Source organism: Gouania willdenowi, chromosome 16 (assembly GCF_900634775.1).
Source record: "Gouania willdenowi chromosome 16, fGouWil2.1, whole genome shotgun sequence".
In the NCBI taxonomy this organism is placed as follows: Eukaryota; Metazoa; Chordata; class Actinopteri; order Blenniiformes; family Gobiesocidae; genus Gouania; species Gouania willdenowi.
Genome location: NC_041059.1, coordinates 2,657,012 through 2,671,764, shown reverse-complemented (window position 1 = coordinate 2,671,764; position 14,753 = coordinate 2,657,012). Strand labels below are relative to the sequence as shown.

The 14,753-nt window shown below is 42.1% G+C and overlaps 1 protein-coding gene across 1 annotated transcript; it reads right to left on the bottom strand.

Annotated features, from left to right (window-relative positions):
• Positions 1-297: 297 nt before the first annotated feature.
• Positions 298-14,461, bottom strand: LOC114477809 (protein SMG5-like). The gene is made up of 15 exons (XM_028470426.1): positions 14,445-14,461; positions 14,297-14,365; positions 13,998-14,215; positions 10,760-10,897; positions 9,504-10,361; positions 7,907-8,076; positions 7,757-7,832; positions 7,347-7,522; positions 5,770-5,928; positions 5,098-5,157; positions 4,826-4,985; positions 4,320-4,410; positions 4,159-4,233; positions 3,857-3,995; positions 298-1,105 (listed from the first exon to the last, which is right to left on the bottom strand). Exons 1-15 carry the CDS (start codon positions 14,459-14,461, stop codon positions 1,022-1,024), a joined length of 2,490 nt encoding a protein of 829 aa, XP_028326227.1. The 3' UTR covers positions 298-1,021.
• Between the last annotated feature and the right edge of the window lie 292 nt (positions 14,462-14,753).

Below are 14,753 nucleotides of genomic sequence, written 5' to 3'. Positions count from 1 at the left end.
TGAATATGCATAAATCGGCCACAAATCGGCCCGTTTGTAGAATTGCTCAGGAAGTCACTTTTCAGAAGCTAAAACTCCAGAAAACAGGCGAGTTTGGGGGAATAAACCTCAAATATTACGTTGTTGGGTGAAAAATAGCAGAATATACTGGACCTTTAATTCTTAAAAAAAACAAAAGCAGTCGTCGTATGTTTCAGTTTCATTTTATTGTTCAACGCATGGCCACACACAAACACACACACACACTGGTTTTTCTTTTACACAGTGCATGATGGGACGATCACTATGGAAACGGCGGTTGTGATGAGGTGCGTTTACAAACACTGCGAGGTGAACCCGGCAGGTTTTCCTCCCTCTTTTCCCTTCAACATTCCTGCATCTTTTCATTCAGACTCGGCTCACGGACACAGAACCACAGCGTGTGGGTACAAAAATAAAAATCTAAAAAAAGAAAAAAGGAAACGCAACCTCCGTCCTGTGTTTTCTCAGAGCACAATAACGTACGTAGGTCACCACACGCCCACTGCAACCAAGAAAAAAATAAAAAAAAAACTGAAAAAAGCCACAGAGGAAAAAAAATTAAAGATCTGAGAGGAATGACGTCGTCGTTCCCGAGACTTTAATCTGGTGGTTCCCACGGTCCAGGAGGCGTTTACGCTCCGACACGTTTGTTACAGACAGAAGAAAAAGAAGAAGTCCGTATCTACATGAGTCTACAGTGTATTATTCCTTTCCAAACCACTCCCGACCATCGGGGGGCGCTCTTTAAACGTCGTCTGCTTCCAACAGCGTTGTTTTCAGCCCGTGTATCTCTTTTTGTGTATCTTTTAAACTCCGCCTCCCTTTTCTCTGCTTCCCGAGCTTTTGGCTCGTTGATCCGACTTCCTGTGGAGTTTGGATTTGATCCTTCGGAGACACACGGAGCAAACAGAGCGGGCGAGAGAGAGAAAGAGAGAAACAGAGAGAGAGAGAGAGGGAACACGAGTTGTGATCGATCAGCTGATGGCGGCGTGGGCGGCTCTCAGCCAATCTCCTTCCACTGACGGTAGAACTCCACCATGTTCTTCAGCTCCATCCCTGCAGCTGCCACCGCCTGGACCGCTACCTGGAAGAAAAGGGGGAGGAGCTTACACACACATACTGTCCAGAAAAGAAGTGAGATCAGTACTCCTCTTGTCTACTGTTTTTATACATATCCTTTGATGTTTCAGATATTATGCAAGTAGAAATCATATTGATTTGATTTTTAACATAATCATAGTGTGATAAGTTATAAAAGTAACATTTTTAAGTAGAACGGTCTGCATAAAAACATGAAACATGCATGTATGTGATATCAGTGCGTCTTTCACAACTGTTTCTTGTTAGACATGTCACATAAAAATGTATTTTACTAAAGGTTATTATTATTATTATTATTACATTCTTGGGTCATGACCAAGTAGGAGAAAATCTGGGACAAAGGTTAAGAACAAGCCGAGGAATTCTTATGAGTTACAGCTGCACAGAGTGGGTGTGGCCGATCGATTCCTGTCCAACTCTTTTTTTTTTATTTAAGTTCTGAAAAGCATCTAAAATACACACTCTACACAACCAAATGTATATCTGTACTTCTACATCAACTACACATTAAAAGTGCAGACAGTTCAAACAATGTCCCGTACAACTGTTAACTTGCTTTGTTTTGAATATACACACATATATAAACACACAAACATACTGTATATGTATATAGAAACAACTACAAACAAAAAGTATCTGGCAAAAAAACTGAATCAGATGCATGTAGTGCATCTGAAAATCTCAAATATTAATATCAAGGTAAAATTAAATTTCCATGTCCATCCTATGACAGAGGAATGGATCCTTTATCTCCTTAAACAGTTCCTCCTTCCCTGTCACTCTATAAATGACCACTCAAAGCTTGCCGTTGTGCTTAACACCTCTATCCATTCTTTAAAGGAGGACAAATGAGTTCATTTCCAGTGCCATAATAATATTCTGCATCCTGTGACCAGAGCGAAGCAACACCATAATCTATGACGTTTAGATAAAACAAGACAAATACCTAGTACGCAGATGGAGGGTTCTTTGACCAGGTGTAACTTGAATATCCAATTTAAGCAAGAGATGATCAAATCCCACATCTTTGTAGTATTTTCACAATCATAGAGCATATGCACTGGTGACCACACCCCTCTCTCACACATCACTGTTATTAATCTGAGCCTGGCCTCCTGGAAGGTGTTCAGTAGACTCTATTCAGGATTTTATAAAACATGAGTTAAGACTGAACTTAGAAAACCAAGAAGCAGAAAGAGTCTTCCAATTGTCATCAGAGATTTGGTAATTCAGATCCCTTTCCCAGCATGCTTTAAGCCCATCCATTCTTGGTAAGTGTGTACTCCTGATGAGCCCATAAATCTTGGACGCCCCCATGTTTTTATATTTTAACTTGTGTGAGAGATCCTGGATACCAGTGATGCTCTGCAAATGCTGTTTGTGGGAGAGGATGCAATGTCTAATTTATAAAAATCTCCAAAATTCTAAATTAGTCCAGATTTGTTTTTGAGTTTTTCAAAAGACCTAAAGCTATTGTCTCCCACCACATCACTGAGGGCGTGTACCCCACATTTAATCCATCTATCATCCCATGCCATGCATTTCTTGTCTATAAGCAGTTTTTTATTATTATACCATATTGAGGCTCAATCTGTCAGATATGGATTAAGTTTTGATAGCTGATGGGCCTTCCTGTAGGATTCAATCAGGCCATTTGTGTGAGGAATACCTCCAAAGAGAAAGGTTGCACCAACTGTTCTTCTAACCCAACCCATGGGGAGGGGGGGCATCTGGGGGGCTTTGGGCCCCTCTTTCAATGCTTAAATCCGTGTTCTGAAGCATTTTTAACTCAGACACCGACTGTGAGCCGTCCACCTCGCCTTGAGGAACCCCATAAATGCGGATGTTTTCCCGTCTCGTTCTCCCCAGATCTATTAGCTTAGCATCCACTTTTTGATGCCATGGCTTCTTCAACCACTTCTGTTCTTTTGTCTACTTCACACACACGATTCTCAACCTCCATCGTTCAGTTCGAGAAGTCCTTCATCTGCTCTTTTAACTCTTCCAAACTTGTTGCATTTTCTTGCCGTGACCTCCTCAGCTCATGGAGTATTAGCTCAAGGCCCACACCATTAGCATCATCAATAGCCTCTGCATCTGACGGTACAATGCCCTCGTCCTCCGTAGGGAGCACGTTTAGCAACGTTAGCTTACTGACAGATGCCATACTCCTCTGTTTAATCCTTACCGGCACCGGTTTCGTGTCTGAGAGTTTCCAACTGAAAATTTGACCTTACTATGTCGGGGGATTTATATTCTAGGTGGTGGAGCTGTGGAGCCAAATATCTAAGCTGCCTCCATCTTGGCCGCCTCCCGGAAGTCTTTTGTCCAACTCTTCATATTTTAATCAAAACATTTACATTTTTTGTATTTTGTAGTAAAAACGTTGGAGTGACTGCCCTCTATGAGTTAAAACCTGGTTATTACATTTGAATTTTCCTGTTTGCTGAGAATGAAGGTTTGTGATGTTTTGGCGTCACTGTTAGCCCCGCCTCCTCTGATAAAAACTATCACCTGTGGACTCTGCAACCTGTGGGAGTAGGTTGGACTGAGAGAATTGTGACTAGAGAGCTATAGTGAGTATTCCGTAGCTAGTAGCATAGCATAAATTGTTCTTTGGAGATTTTACAGTATAGACTGGGCGACGTGGGCGTGTCCTAACTGCTCCAGAAGCCCTGCCCATAATCAAGGAGCTTAACCTCTCACTTTCCTTTAGGTTGGGGGCGTGTCTCACCTTCATGGCGGCTGAGCGTGTGCACAGCTCCTCCGGCGCGTGTCCTGTGAGGATGGTAACCATGCCGACCGAATCCTCGTCTCCATTGCTCTGAGAGACGCTGAGCTGACGGCAGCTGTCCACCATCTTATACAGATACCTGTAGAGTGGACGTTACCATGGTTACACTTCACTTTGAGTCACGTTGGAGTTAAAAAAAAAATACACAACAAAAATGCACAAAACGAAAACAAAAAATGCACAATGTTTTTGATCAAATGATCACTAATTTATGAATGGATTATTATTATGATTATTCCTACCAAGCCTCCATGTCCTGACGCTTCAGTTTGTCTCGCTCAAAGCTTCGTCCCGACTCCTTCTGACAGCGGATGTATCTGCAGGAGCCACAGATGATAACAAGCTCCGCCTCATTCACTGTTCTCGCGCAATAAACAAGCTCCACTTTGTAAACGTCACAAACCTGTTGCCTTTGCGAAACTCCGCCTCCAGGAAGCGGATGGCGTCCCTGGCTCCAGGGTTTTCCTTCTTCAGCCGATCCAGGCCGTCGATCACTGCAGGTACGACACACACACGGGAACAAAGGAGCTCACAACGTGTCTCACACACACACGCACGCACGCACGCACACACAAAATATCTCAAAAATACAAAACACAAGAGACACAAAAGAAAAATACAAAAAGTCCCCAAAAACACACAAAACCCAACAAATGGCAACAAAAATTCACGACAACAACAAAGATGCAAAAATTAGGAAAAGATTCACAAAATGAGAACTAAAAATGCACAAAACCACAACAAAAATTCACAATGAACACAAAAAAGCACAAGAGAAAAAAATGCAGAAAAAACTCACAAAACTACAACAATTATACACAAAAGGACTGAGAAAATAATCAGGGATGTCCTGATCCCTTCCCTCCAGGCATTGTGTGTGTGTGTGTGTGTGTGTAATAAAGCTCCGACCTGTCCGTGGGATGATGATGATGAAGCAGGAGCTGCTGGCGAGCTGACGGAGCAGGTTGAGGTGGTGACAGAGTGCTGTGGTGTCAGGCACCAGGTACGGAGACATGGACGACTGGGCTTTGGGCTGCTGAAGGCTGCCCTCTAGCTGTGACACCTCCAACTGCAGCAGAGCAAACAGCACCAGTCACCACATTTAACAATCAACACTGGGTCTCAGGCACATAGTTAGCCGTTAGCAGTTAGCCGTTCATCATGTGTACGTTGGTTCAAACCTGCAGTCGGAGCTGAGCCATGTCTCTCATCAGGCGGTTCCTACGAGCCTCCTCCTCAGCCTACACACACACACACACACACACACACACACACACACACACACACACACACACACACACACACACACACACACACACACACACACACACACACACACACACACACACACACACACACACACACACACACACACACACACACACACACACACAAACAACTGAGTCAGCAATTCTCAAACTACGGCACAGCCACATTTACAGGAAAATCAAGGCTTTAAGCTTTAAGATGCATAATTTCTGAATAAAACTGTCATGAAATTCATCTTCAACCTTCAGTTTCAGTTGTTTATGATCAACTTTGTAATGAGTTTGTAGTCAAAGTTATTTATGATCCAATCCAACATGGCAACAAGCCGTGACATCACAAAATTAATTACTATCCAACCCCAGTGAAGCTCCAGCCTTTGGAAAACTAAACAGACAAAAAAGGACAAACTGACTTAAAAAAACACAAACTAACACAGAACTGACTCCACAAAACACAAAGTGACAAAAAATAAACAAGAAAATGCCAAAAACATACAACACAAAAACCCTTTGTTGTTTCCTGTGTTAATGCTCTGTTATTCTGAATGCTGATCATGTGACCCGTAGATCAAACATGTGGCTCACCATCTTGAACTGGGCCTTGGCCTGCTGCAGCAGGTTCTCCTGCTCCGTCTGACTGATGCTGGTGAAGATTCCTGCCTCAGGATTAAAGTGCAGAACGTTCCCAGGAAGGCTCGTCAGGAAGTGACCAAAACTACGAATGCAGCAGATTCGCACCACACACTGGGGACGCACAGAAGACTGTCACTAATAAACCAGAGCGAGATCATTTCACCTCAAACACACTGGGATTAAATGTTTTTCTGACACTATAAAGAAATCTGAAAATATTTTCCATTTTTTTTAAAAAGCTGCAGCAATTCTCAAAACAAGAAACAGTTTAACTGTCATTGACTGACGTCTTCAGTCTGATTTAAAGGTCTACACACAGATTTAGAGAGAATGGCTTTAGTTTTCCACATAGTAACAAAGCATGCAACTTAATAAAGAGGATACGTTAATAAATGATTTATTAAAGGCAGGCAAACACTGTGGGATTTTTGGCCCATTTTGGACTTGTGCGACTATTTTGTGGGATCGTGCAAGTCTCTGCTAGATCGCGTGTCGTGCATCGTGTAGTATACATGGGGTCACGAGAAGCGATTAAAACATGACGACCAGCTCCCGATCAGCAATCGTAGGTCGTAAGGATTTCAAACATGTTTGAAATCCAGTCGTTGCTCCTCGTGAGGGTAACGCACAGTTGAACCAGTGGCACGGACCGGCTTACCGTAAACACTCACACTGCGCATGCGTGAACACCGTAGGACTGCTGTATAAATGACGGACTGTACTGCAGTCTCCTGGAGCAAAGACAATCAGAATAATTTTTGTCTTTTTTCAAATAATATGTTGTTTAATTTATTCAGACAACTGTTCCTCGGGAAATCCACTTTGATCACTTGACATGTTTCAAAAGTCTACTGCCAGTCTTCTTGAGAGGCATCTGCTGATTTCTTTGATGTTTCAAAGGAGATTTCCTTAGGAACAGGTGTTTGAATAAATGAAACCATAACCCAGGGGTGGCCAATCCTGGTCCTCAAGGGCCACTATCCAGCATGTTTTAGGTGTTTCCCTCTTCCAACACACGTGATTGAAATGACCAGGATCGTTATCAGGCTTCTGCAGAGCTTGATGATGAGTTCATCATTTGAATCAGGTGTGTTGGAAGAGGGAAACATCTAAAACATGCTGGATAGTGGCCCTTGAGGAACAGGATTGGGGACCCCTGCCATAACCTATGAATCAAAAATAATCTTGCTGGAATTATTACACGAAAGTCAAGGAAACATCAAAGGCAACTTCAGAAGAAACATCAAACGAAGTTTCAAAGCGATCAGCAGACACCTCTGAAGAAGACTGCCAGTACACAGTCAAAGCATGTCAGGAGATCAAAGTGGGATTTCCTGAGGAACACTTGTCTGAATAAATGAAACCTTAACATATTATTTCATTGTAAAATACTGAAACATTTTGTGTCTCAATGAATCATTTGTTTTCATTTTAAGAATTATATGATGTTTTTACTGTGTACTAAAATACAAATGAAGCCAGATTAAAAATATAAAAAACAAACAAAGTGTGTGTGTGTGTGTGTGCACCTCCTGCAGAGGGCTGATCAAAGATCTGCAGCCGTTGAAGTCGAGTCGTCGGTGAGCGACGCTGAGAGCTGGTAAATGTCTCAGAGCCAAATCCTCAGGAAGCAGCAGAGACTGAACCACAGCAGGATGTTCACACTCACTGAGCAACGCACACACACCTGAGTCCACAGGCAGCTCTGCAACACACACACACACACACACACAGACATGGACATACATTGCTGCTGATGCTGTGGATATAACGATTTATAATCATTTACCATTAATTTCATGTAATTTTAAGGAAGAAATACTATATCGAGATAAATATCTACATACTGTATATTGTGATATAACATTTTCTCCATATCGCACAGGACAAAGGTGCTCTATAAATAAAGTTTGACTGATGCACACACAAACACACTCACCAGCCTCCTGCATCTTGGTGCCGTCTGGCAGCAGGTTGAGCAGCACCGACAGACGGTTCCACAGACTCTGAGAGCTCTGCACAGACAACAGCAGATGATGATGATGATCAGCTGATCATCAGCGTGGGAACTAAAGACAAGCATCCTCACCTCTGCACAGGCCATGATGATGTCACTGTTGGCTCTGAGCCAGTCCAGGAACACCTTGACCACCTGGATCAGACCCTGGTTGGAGAGGATCTCCAGCTTCTCCGTCAGGCTCTTCTCACTGGGTGACGACTGAGAGCTGATCTGACTGTCCTCAGAGTCAGAGTCCACGTCTGAAACAACGTTTGACAAATACGACTCCAACATGAGGAACTACTGCAACAGGCACGTTTACACCGTGGGGGGCGGGGCTTAGAGCTAATATCTGATTGGATGAAGTCGTCATTTCTTGAAGTTCTCAAAGTATTTCAATTCGTTGTAAAAATTATATTAGATTTCTAAATTAGAAACGGCTCAACTGTGTTGAAAAAGCAGACAACTGGTGGCTCGGGGGCCACATTTGGCCTTCGGTCTTATTTTGTGCAGCCCCCAAAACAAATCACCCAAAATTGTACTTGAAGATGTTGGAAGGAATATAAAGTAACTCCCAAAACACGGAAGAAATAAAAAAACACAAAAAATGACAACAAAGACCGACACATTACAGAACAGCTCCAAAGACACACAAACTGTCAACAAAACTACACAAAATGACAGGAAAATACAGAAAACACAGAAACTGACCCCAAAAAATGCACAAATCGACAACACAAATGCAGAAAAAGACAAAAAAATGACACGTAATTACAACAAGAAGACAAAAAAACACAACTCCACCACAAATAGACCCCCCCCCCCCCGATACGACCACCTTTTTTAGGCCCCTGCTGTAATCAATTTGCCCATCCCTGCTCTACAGCAATGATGAGCATTAAAGAGGAAGTAGGAACTTTTCAAAATAAAACTCCTAACTATTAAGAAAACAGTATGTAATTTTTTAAACTTGATTTTTTTTCCCCCATGGTCGCCCGTTATTGGTCTGCAGCCTGGTGGTTGGGGACCACTGCTCTTTAAGAGTAACTACACCACATTAAAACAAATGTATTTGGGTAATAAGTCGTGTTATTGAAAAATTCACAATCTGAGAACTAAAAAGGACAAAACAAATAAAACACACAAAACGTTAACAAAAATGCACCACGACGACAACAATGCACAAAAGGAGAAAAAATACACAAATTAAACTCTTAATTAATTAATAATTATACAATTTTTGAAGCTCGATTATTTCATAGTAGCCCGTTATCGGTCCACAGCCCGGTGGTTGGGGACCACTGGAACGTTAAGAGTAACTAAACTACATTAAAACAAATGTATTTGGTATGAAGTCATGTTAATGATCGATTCTAGTCCAACGCTTCGAATTTTAATCAGCAAAAATATATTAAAAGGAACAAAAACATGGCAAGAAAAAGTGATAAAAATAGGTTAAAATATAGAAAAGTTTGGTGTAGTTGCAAAAATAGGGTAAAAATAATCAAAAATGCGCTCAATTTGTTCAGAAATTATAACAGCGTATAATAGTGTCTCGAAACCACAAATGGGGTCCTGACCCAAAGGTTGAGAACCTCTGGTCTAATGTTATATTTATTATTTATTAACTCATGACACTTTTCTGTGTGAGAAAACATTCATTAAAATGGAGTTGAATCCACGTTACCGTTCTCATTGGTTCCGTTGGCAGTAGCTGCTGCATTCACATCCCCGGGGGGAGGCGGTGTCTCCAGTGAGGGCGGGGCTGAGTCGTCGGGGGCGACAGAGGAGGGCGGCGGCCTCAGCAGCATGTTGCTGAAGGTCGGCGCCAAGCGGAAGCGTTTGGGCTGGAACAGCTGGTTGGAGAAGGCCTGCAGGTTGCTGCTGATGCTGGGGTCGGGGGGTGAGGCGGGGCCGTTGGTGGTGGGCGGGGCCTCCCCCTCCCCCTTTACACCTGCGTCCTTGGGTCGTTCCTCATCCTCCGGCGGCTCCTGGGCCTGGCTGTCCACACTATCCGTGTTCTCCGTGTCGTCCATGTCCTCCAGGTCAGATCGTGACTCCTGGCTGTTCATGTCTGAGTCCGTCTCCACGTCAAACGCCGTCCCTCCCTCCTCCTCCGAGCCGCTCCCCCAGCCGCCCGCCCTTAAACCACCTCCCCCCTTAGTGTGCTTCCTGACGGGCGGCGGGTCGAGCTGAGCTGGCGTCACGGCGCCGCCCGTGGAGTCAACGCGCTCCCTCTTCTCCTCGTCCTCCTCTTCGTCGTCCTCGCTCTCGAAGCCTTCGCTCAGATCGCTCTCGTCTTCTCGTCGGCCATCTTTGCGAGGGCAGCGGCGGCGGCGGGACAGCCGCGTGTACTTCCTCTTCTGCTTCTGTTTGTCTTCGTCCGGCTTCTGCTGCTCCTCGGCACTGCTCAGCGGCATGACGGCGGCCGCCGGACGGCCATCTTTGTTCTCCTCTTCCTCCTGGTCCATAGAGCCGTTCTGCAGGGGCCTCTCCTCAGAGCGGTCCGTGGACGGGGGGGACAGGTCCCTCAGATCCAGTTCATCTAAAAAAATAAGAGAAAAACATACAGTAAACCTTTGTGTTCCCCTTTCTGACGGATTGCCACTAAAGATGCAGAATTATCACCCAGAACCAATCAGTGCACCTGGTAACATAGCTACGCCCCTTTACCCTTTGACTCTGCTCAGACGGCGCCGCTACATGCTAAGCTAACCCAAACATGTTCTTTTGTTTGTCACAATGTTTCAGTGAAAATAAACATTTACAGGTTAAAAAAGGCTAATTTAATACTAAAATATATACATATATATATTTAAAAAAAAAGGTTTTTTCATGCCACAGTTTTTGGAGGCGATATGAAACAGCTGCTGCATAGACAGACAGACGACGCCCTGACAGACGTGGAGTTTGAAGTTTGAATCCCTTCTGTTGGACTCTTACCTGCAGCGTCAGTGTGAAGCGGATGAACCTGGCTCTCCGTGTCCTCCAGCTCAGCCTGCAGACAGATGTTGACGTGGTTGACGAGGTGTGAGAACAGAGCCAGAGTGAAGGCGATGGACGCGCCGTACAACTTTGATCCTGAAGACACAAACCACTGAGTTTACTTCATTATGTGTGTGTTACCATTGAACAAAGTCATCAACTCAGAAAGTGACAGGAAAACCTCGTCAGTTCCAGAACTGCTCGTTTTTCACGTGTGGATCAGATTCTCAGGGTAAAACTGGCTGCTTTTTAATTTCATTTCTAATTTTACCATAAAAACTGTTTACCTTGCCTTGTTTGGTATCATTCTTTGCAGCACAACCTCAGCTGCGTGAATTCTTATTTTTGCATACTTTCACTTTTTAAACGGTGAAATAAAAATCACACAATAACACTAAATCTGAATAGAAAAAAAAAGGTTTTTTTTACTGTAGAAAACACAAATATCTTTATCAAAAGAGAATGCAAATGAAATTTGGCCAAAAAAGGACAGAAAAGTGGTGAAAAGTATTCAAAGTGTCAATATTGAAAGAATTAGTTTAAACTGGCAAATAATGTGCATGACAAATGGTGAATGTGGTTAAATTGACAAAAATAATCAATAATGGGTCAACATATGTGACAATAGGTGGAAAAGTGGTGGAAATGGTTTATAAGTGCTGAACATGTCTGGAAAGTGGAAAAAATGTGCAGGAATTGAAATGTGATGTAGAAGTGTTAGAAATGAGAAAAATGTAGCAAAAATACATTAAAAGGAGCAAAAATATGGCATGAAAAAGTGATGAAAATAGATTAAAATAACGTGAATTTAACTACAGAAAAAAAAGTTCGGGCTCTGTTATAAATACCTAATGTCTATCGGAACTGTTGTAGGAATGTGCAATGTTTTATTGTTTATGATTTACAGTCAAAAATATTCTCACCGGTAAGAATTTGTCATCCCACGATATAAACGATAAGTTCCCATGTTGGAAATTAGCGAGTGCCACAAACCATTTGTCCCTCAGTTTAGCCAAGAATGTCACAAAAAACTTCCCGTTTGTTGTCAACAACTTATTATTCTCTGGAGCGGAACGTTGTTTATGGGAGCTCTGCACGGTGTGCACCGCCCCCTCACACACCGTTAAGTGTGTGTGTGTGTGTGAGGTGTTTGTCTCAGCTACCTGAAGCTGCTATGCTGTGATACATCACTGATCACTACTTGGTTAAAACCAGATAACATCCAACAAAGAGAACTGATCCTAGTTTCTCCATCAGATTCACCCAAAGTTCCACAAACACGGGGACAGAGATGAACCTGTGGCATCGATTATGAACTGGAAACTCAACTAAAGCTAACTATGCTAAGCTAACCCACCGACACACAGACTGGGCTAAGAGCTAATGCTAACCACTCCATATAAGAATAGACCAAGTAAAAATAACATGTCTTACTGTCATAAAACCACAGAGAACCATAGATTTGTTTATGGTCAGATTTAACACTTTTATGAAAGAATAAAAACTAAACATGTCACACGTTGTGTGAAATAAATGTTAGCATAAATAATAATATCACGATTCATCCGTCCAAACCAATATTTTTAATTCTATTTCACGTGTTCACAGACAAAGCTGGTTCCATTAGACTAATGTAACTATTGAGATTATTACACATAAATATACTGAATGATTACGTCATCAGCTTGATCTGCTTTAATTATAGGAAATCAGAGAAATATTTATCAACCATAACTTTATGTAACTCATTATCAGATAAATGAAACAAGATTCATCAGCAGTAGAAACACTAATGGAGTCATTTGTGCTTTTTTTTTTTAAATAAATAATTTAATTTCAAGTGAGGAAAGAAATAAATTGCATACAATGTATTTCATAAAATCTCAGCTCATGAACTCTGAGTCAGCAGCTATTGTAGCCTTTTTTAAAGTGTTTAGTGTTGATGTATTCATATTTATTTGTGTTTGTAAGGAACCTGTTTACACTAAGTTGTAATTTTTTTTAAATTTATTTACAGCTTTTATTTATCGTGATTTTTATTGTTATCGTGATAATACCAGAAATTATCTGGATAATTTTTTAGTCACTATCGTCCATCCCTACCCTGTAGGTTTCACTTTTGCTTTGTCGTGTTCTGGTCAAAGCTTGAATAAGGTTCATATCATAAATGGTCGGTGTTTAAAAGCAAATCAACACCACAAAACGCCAAAACTAAGTATTTGTCTCTCTTGTTCTTTCTCCTCTGCACCTGCTCATTCATTCTCCGTTTTTTTTTTTGGTCGACTAATCGCTACGTGTGCCACAGTCTTACTTGACCAACCATTTCCTTTGTTGACTACAGCCCTAGTGGTAAGCCTGCTTTTATTAATAAACTGTTAATGTCAACATCAGATCAGCGCACGGGGAAACAAACACAAGTGCAGTGTGCCCCACGGCGCCAGAGACAACAGTGGATCTATTTACATAATCCACGTATTATATATAAGGTTAATCCATGTTCTTGTGCAGAAAAAAGATTGATTTAACGGTGGATTCTTGCTTTAAGCCTTTCTTAATTTGTTCCCTCTCTGATCTGATCTGATCTGATCTGACTACAGCACACTGCACAGTAACAGCTGAAGCACAACACTTTTTTTTTTACAGCTGTTGCTGGACATAGAATCATGTTTAGGCATTAAATACATTATATTGATATTTAATCCTTATCACCTATTTAAGTGCAATGCATTTTTTTTTTTTTTTTTACGGTACTGAAACTGATATCGTTGCTGGTCAACCAATAAAAATCTTGGTCAACCACGACGGCGTTGAACAATTAGTCGACTAAACGACCAAAGTTGGCAACCCTACTTGAAAGTGTAAAAAATGTGAAGAAAAGGCATTAAAATGTGATGTAGAAGTGTCAGAAATGGGAGAAATGTAGCAAACATGGCAAGAAAAAGTGATGAAAATAGGTAAAATATGGTAAATAAAAGTGAAATAAAAAATGTTTGTTGTCGGTGCAGAAAAAGGGTGAAAATAAGCAAAAATTGGCTCAAATTGTAAAAAAAAAAATAAAAAAAATTCTTAGTTTCTTGAAGGAATCTGACGAGCCCCTCTCAGTGTCTCCCGACCCCAAACGTGGACATGATCTCAAGGTTGAGAACCCTAAAATACTAAGTTGCATTTTAGTCCCCTCAGACGTTACTGCACTGACCTCCTTCCTTCAGGCTGTGGACCACCATCAGACATGTGACCACCATCTTGAACACCAGGGTGTCGGGTAGGGCCGTGCAGCCTCCGTCTGCGTGAGGCTCCTCCTCTTCCTCGGCGGGGGGTCGGGAGGCCCCGCCGTGCACAGGCAGATAGAACAGAACCAGGTTGAAGTCCTCCAGAACCGAGTGGCAGAGCGCCGTCAGCTCCGTCTCCATCAGACTGAAACACAGAAGGGAAAGCACTCCACTGTTATGGCTGTGGGAAAAAAGCAGAATGACACACGCGCACACGCACACACACCTGTTCTTAGGCTGAAGCAGACTCTGAAGGTACAGGAAGCTCACAAGGAACCGCTTGATGTCTTTGGACCTAAAGAAAAACTAAACATTAGATTTTTCATTTCAGGAACAGGACAGCACATTTAAATAAAGCTCCCCTGAGGTCTTACCGAGGACGCAGTTTCATGCCAAAATAATTTAATTACTTTTAAACATATCAGAATAGTGATTAATATTTAAATTGTTATGCAGCACAGCTTTTACGGCCATTTCTGACAGTCGGTGTAGCAGCCGTTTCATATTCGTTTTAACCTTTGGGGGAACCTTTAAGCTTAGGTACCAAAATGGTACCCTTCATAAAACTGTCGTGAAAATGCTGTATATCATTTTCCCCCAGTTTTTTCACATCAGATTTTTGACTTCAGACCTAAACTGTTCATTATATTTCTGTATTGTTATTGTTTAAATGCCCGTTCTGT

Excerpts from the sequence above, each read along its gene's own strand:
- LOC114477809 (XM_028470426.1), bottom strand. Across the intron at positions 10,362-10,759 it reads GCTTCACACTGACGCTGCAG|ATGAACTGGATCTGAGGGAC; the intron begins GTAAGAGTCCAA and ends TTATTTTTTTAG. Across the intron at positions 4,411-4,825 it reads CATCATCATCCCACGGACAG|TGATCGACGGCCTGGATCGG; the intron begins GTCGGAGCTTTA and ends TCGTACCTGCAG.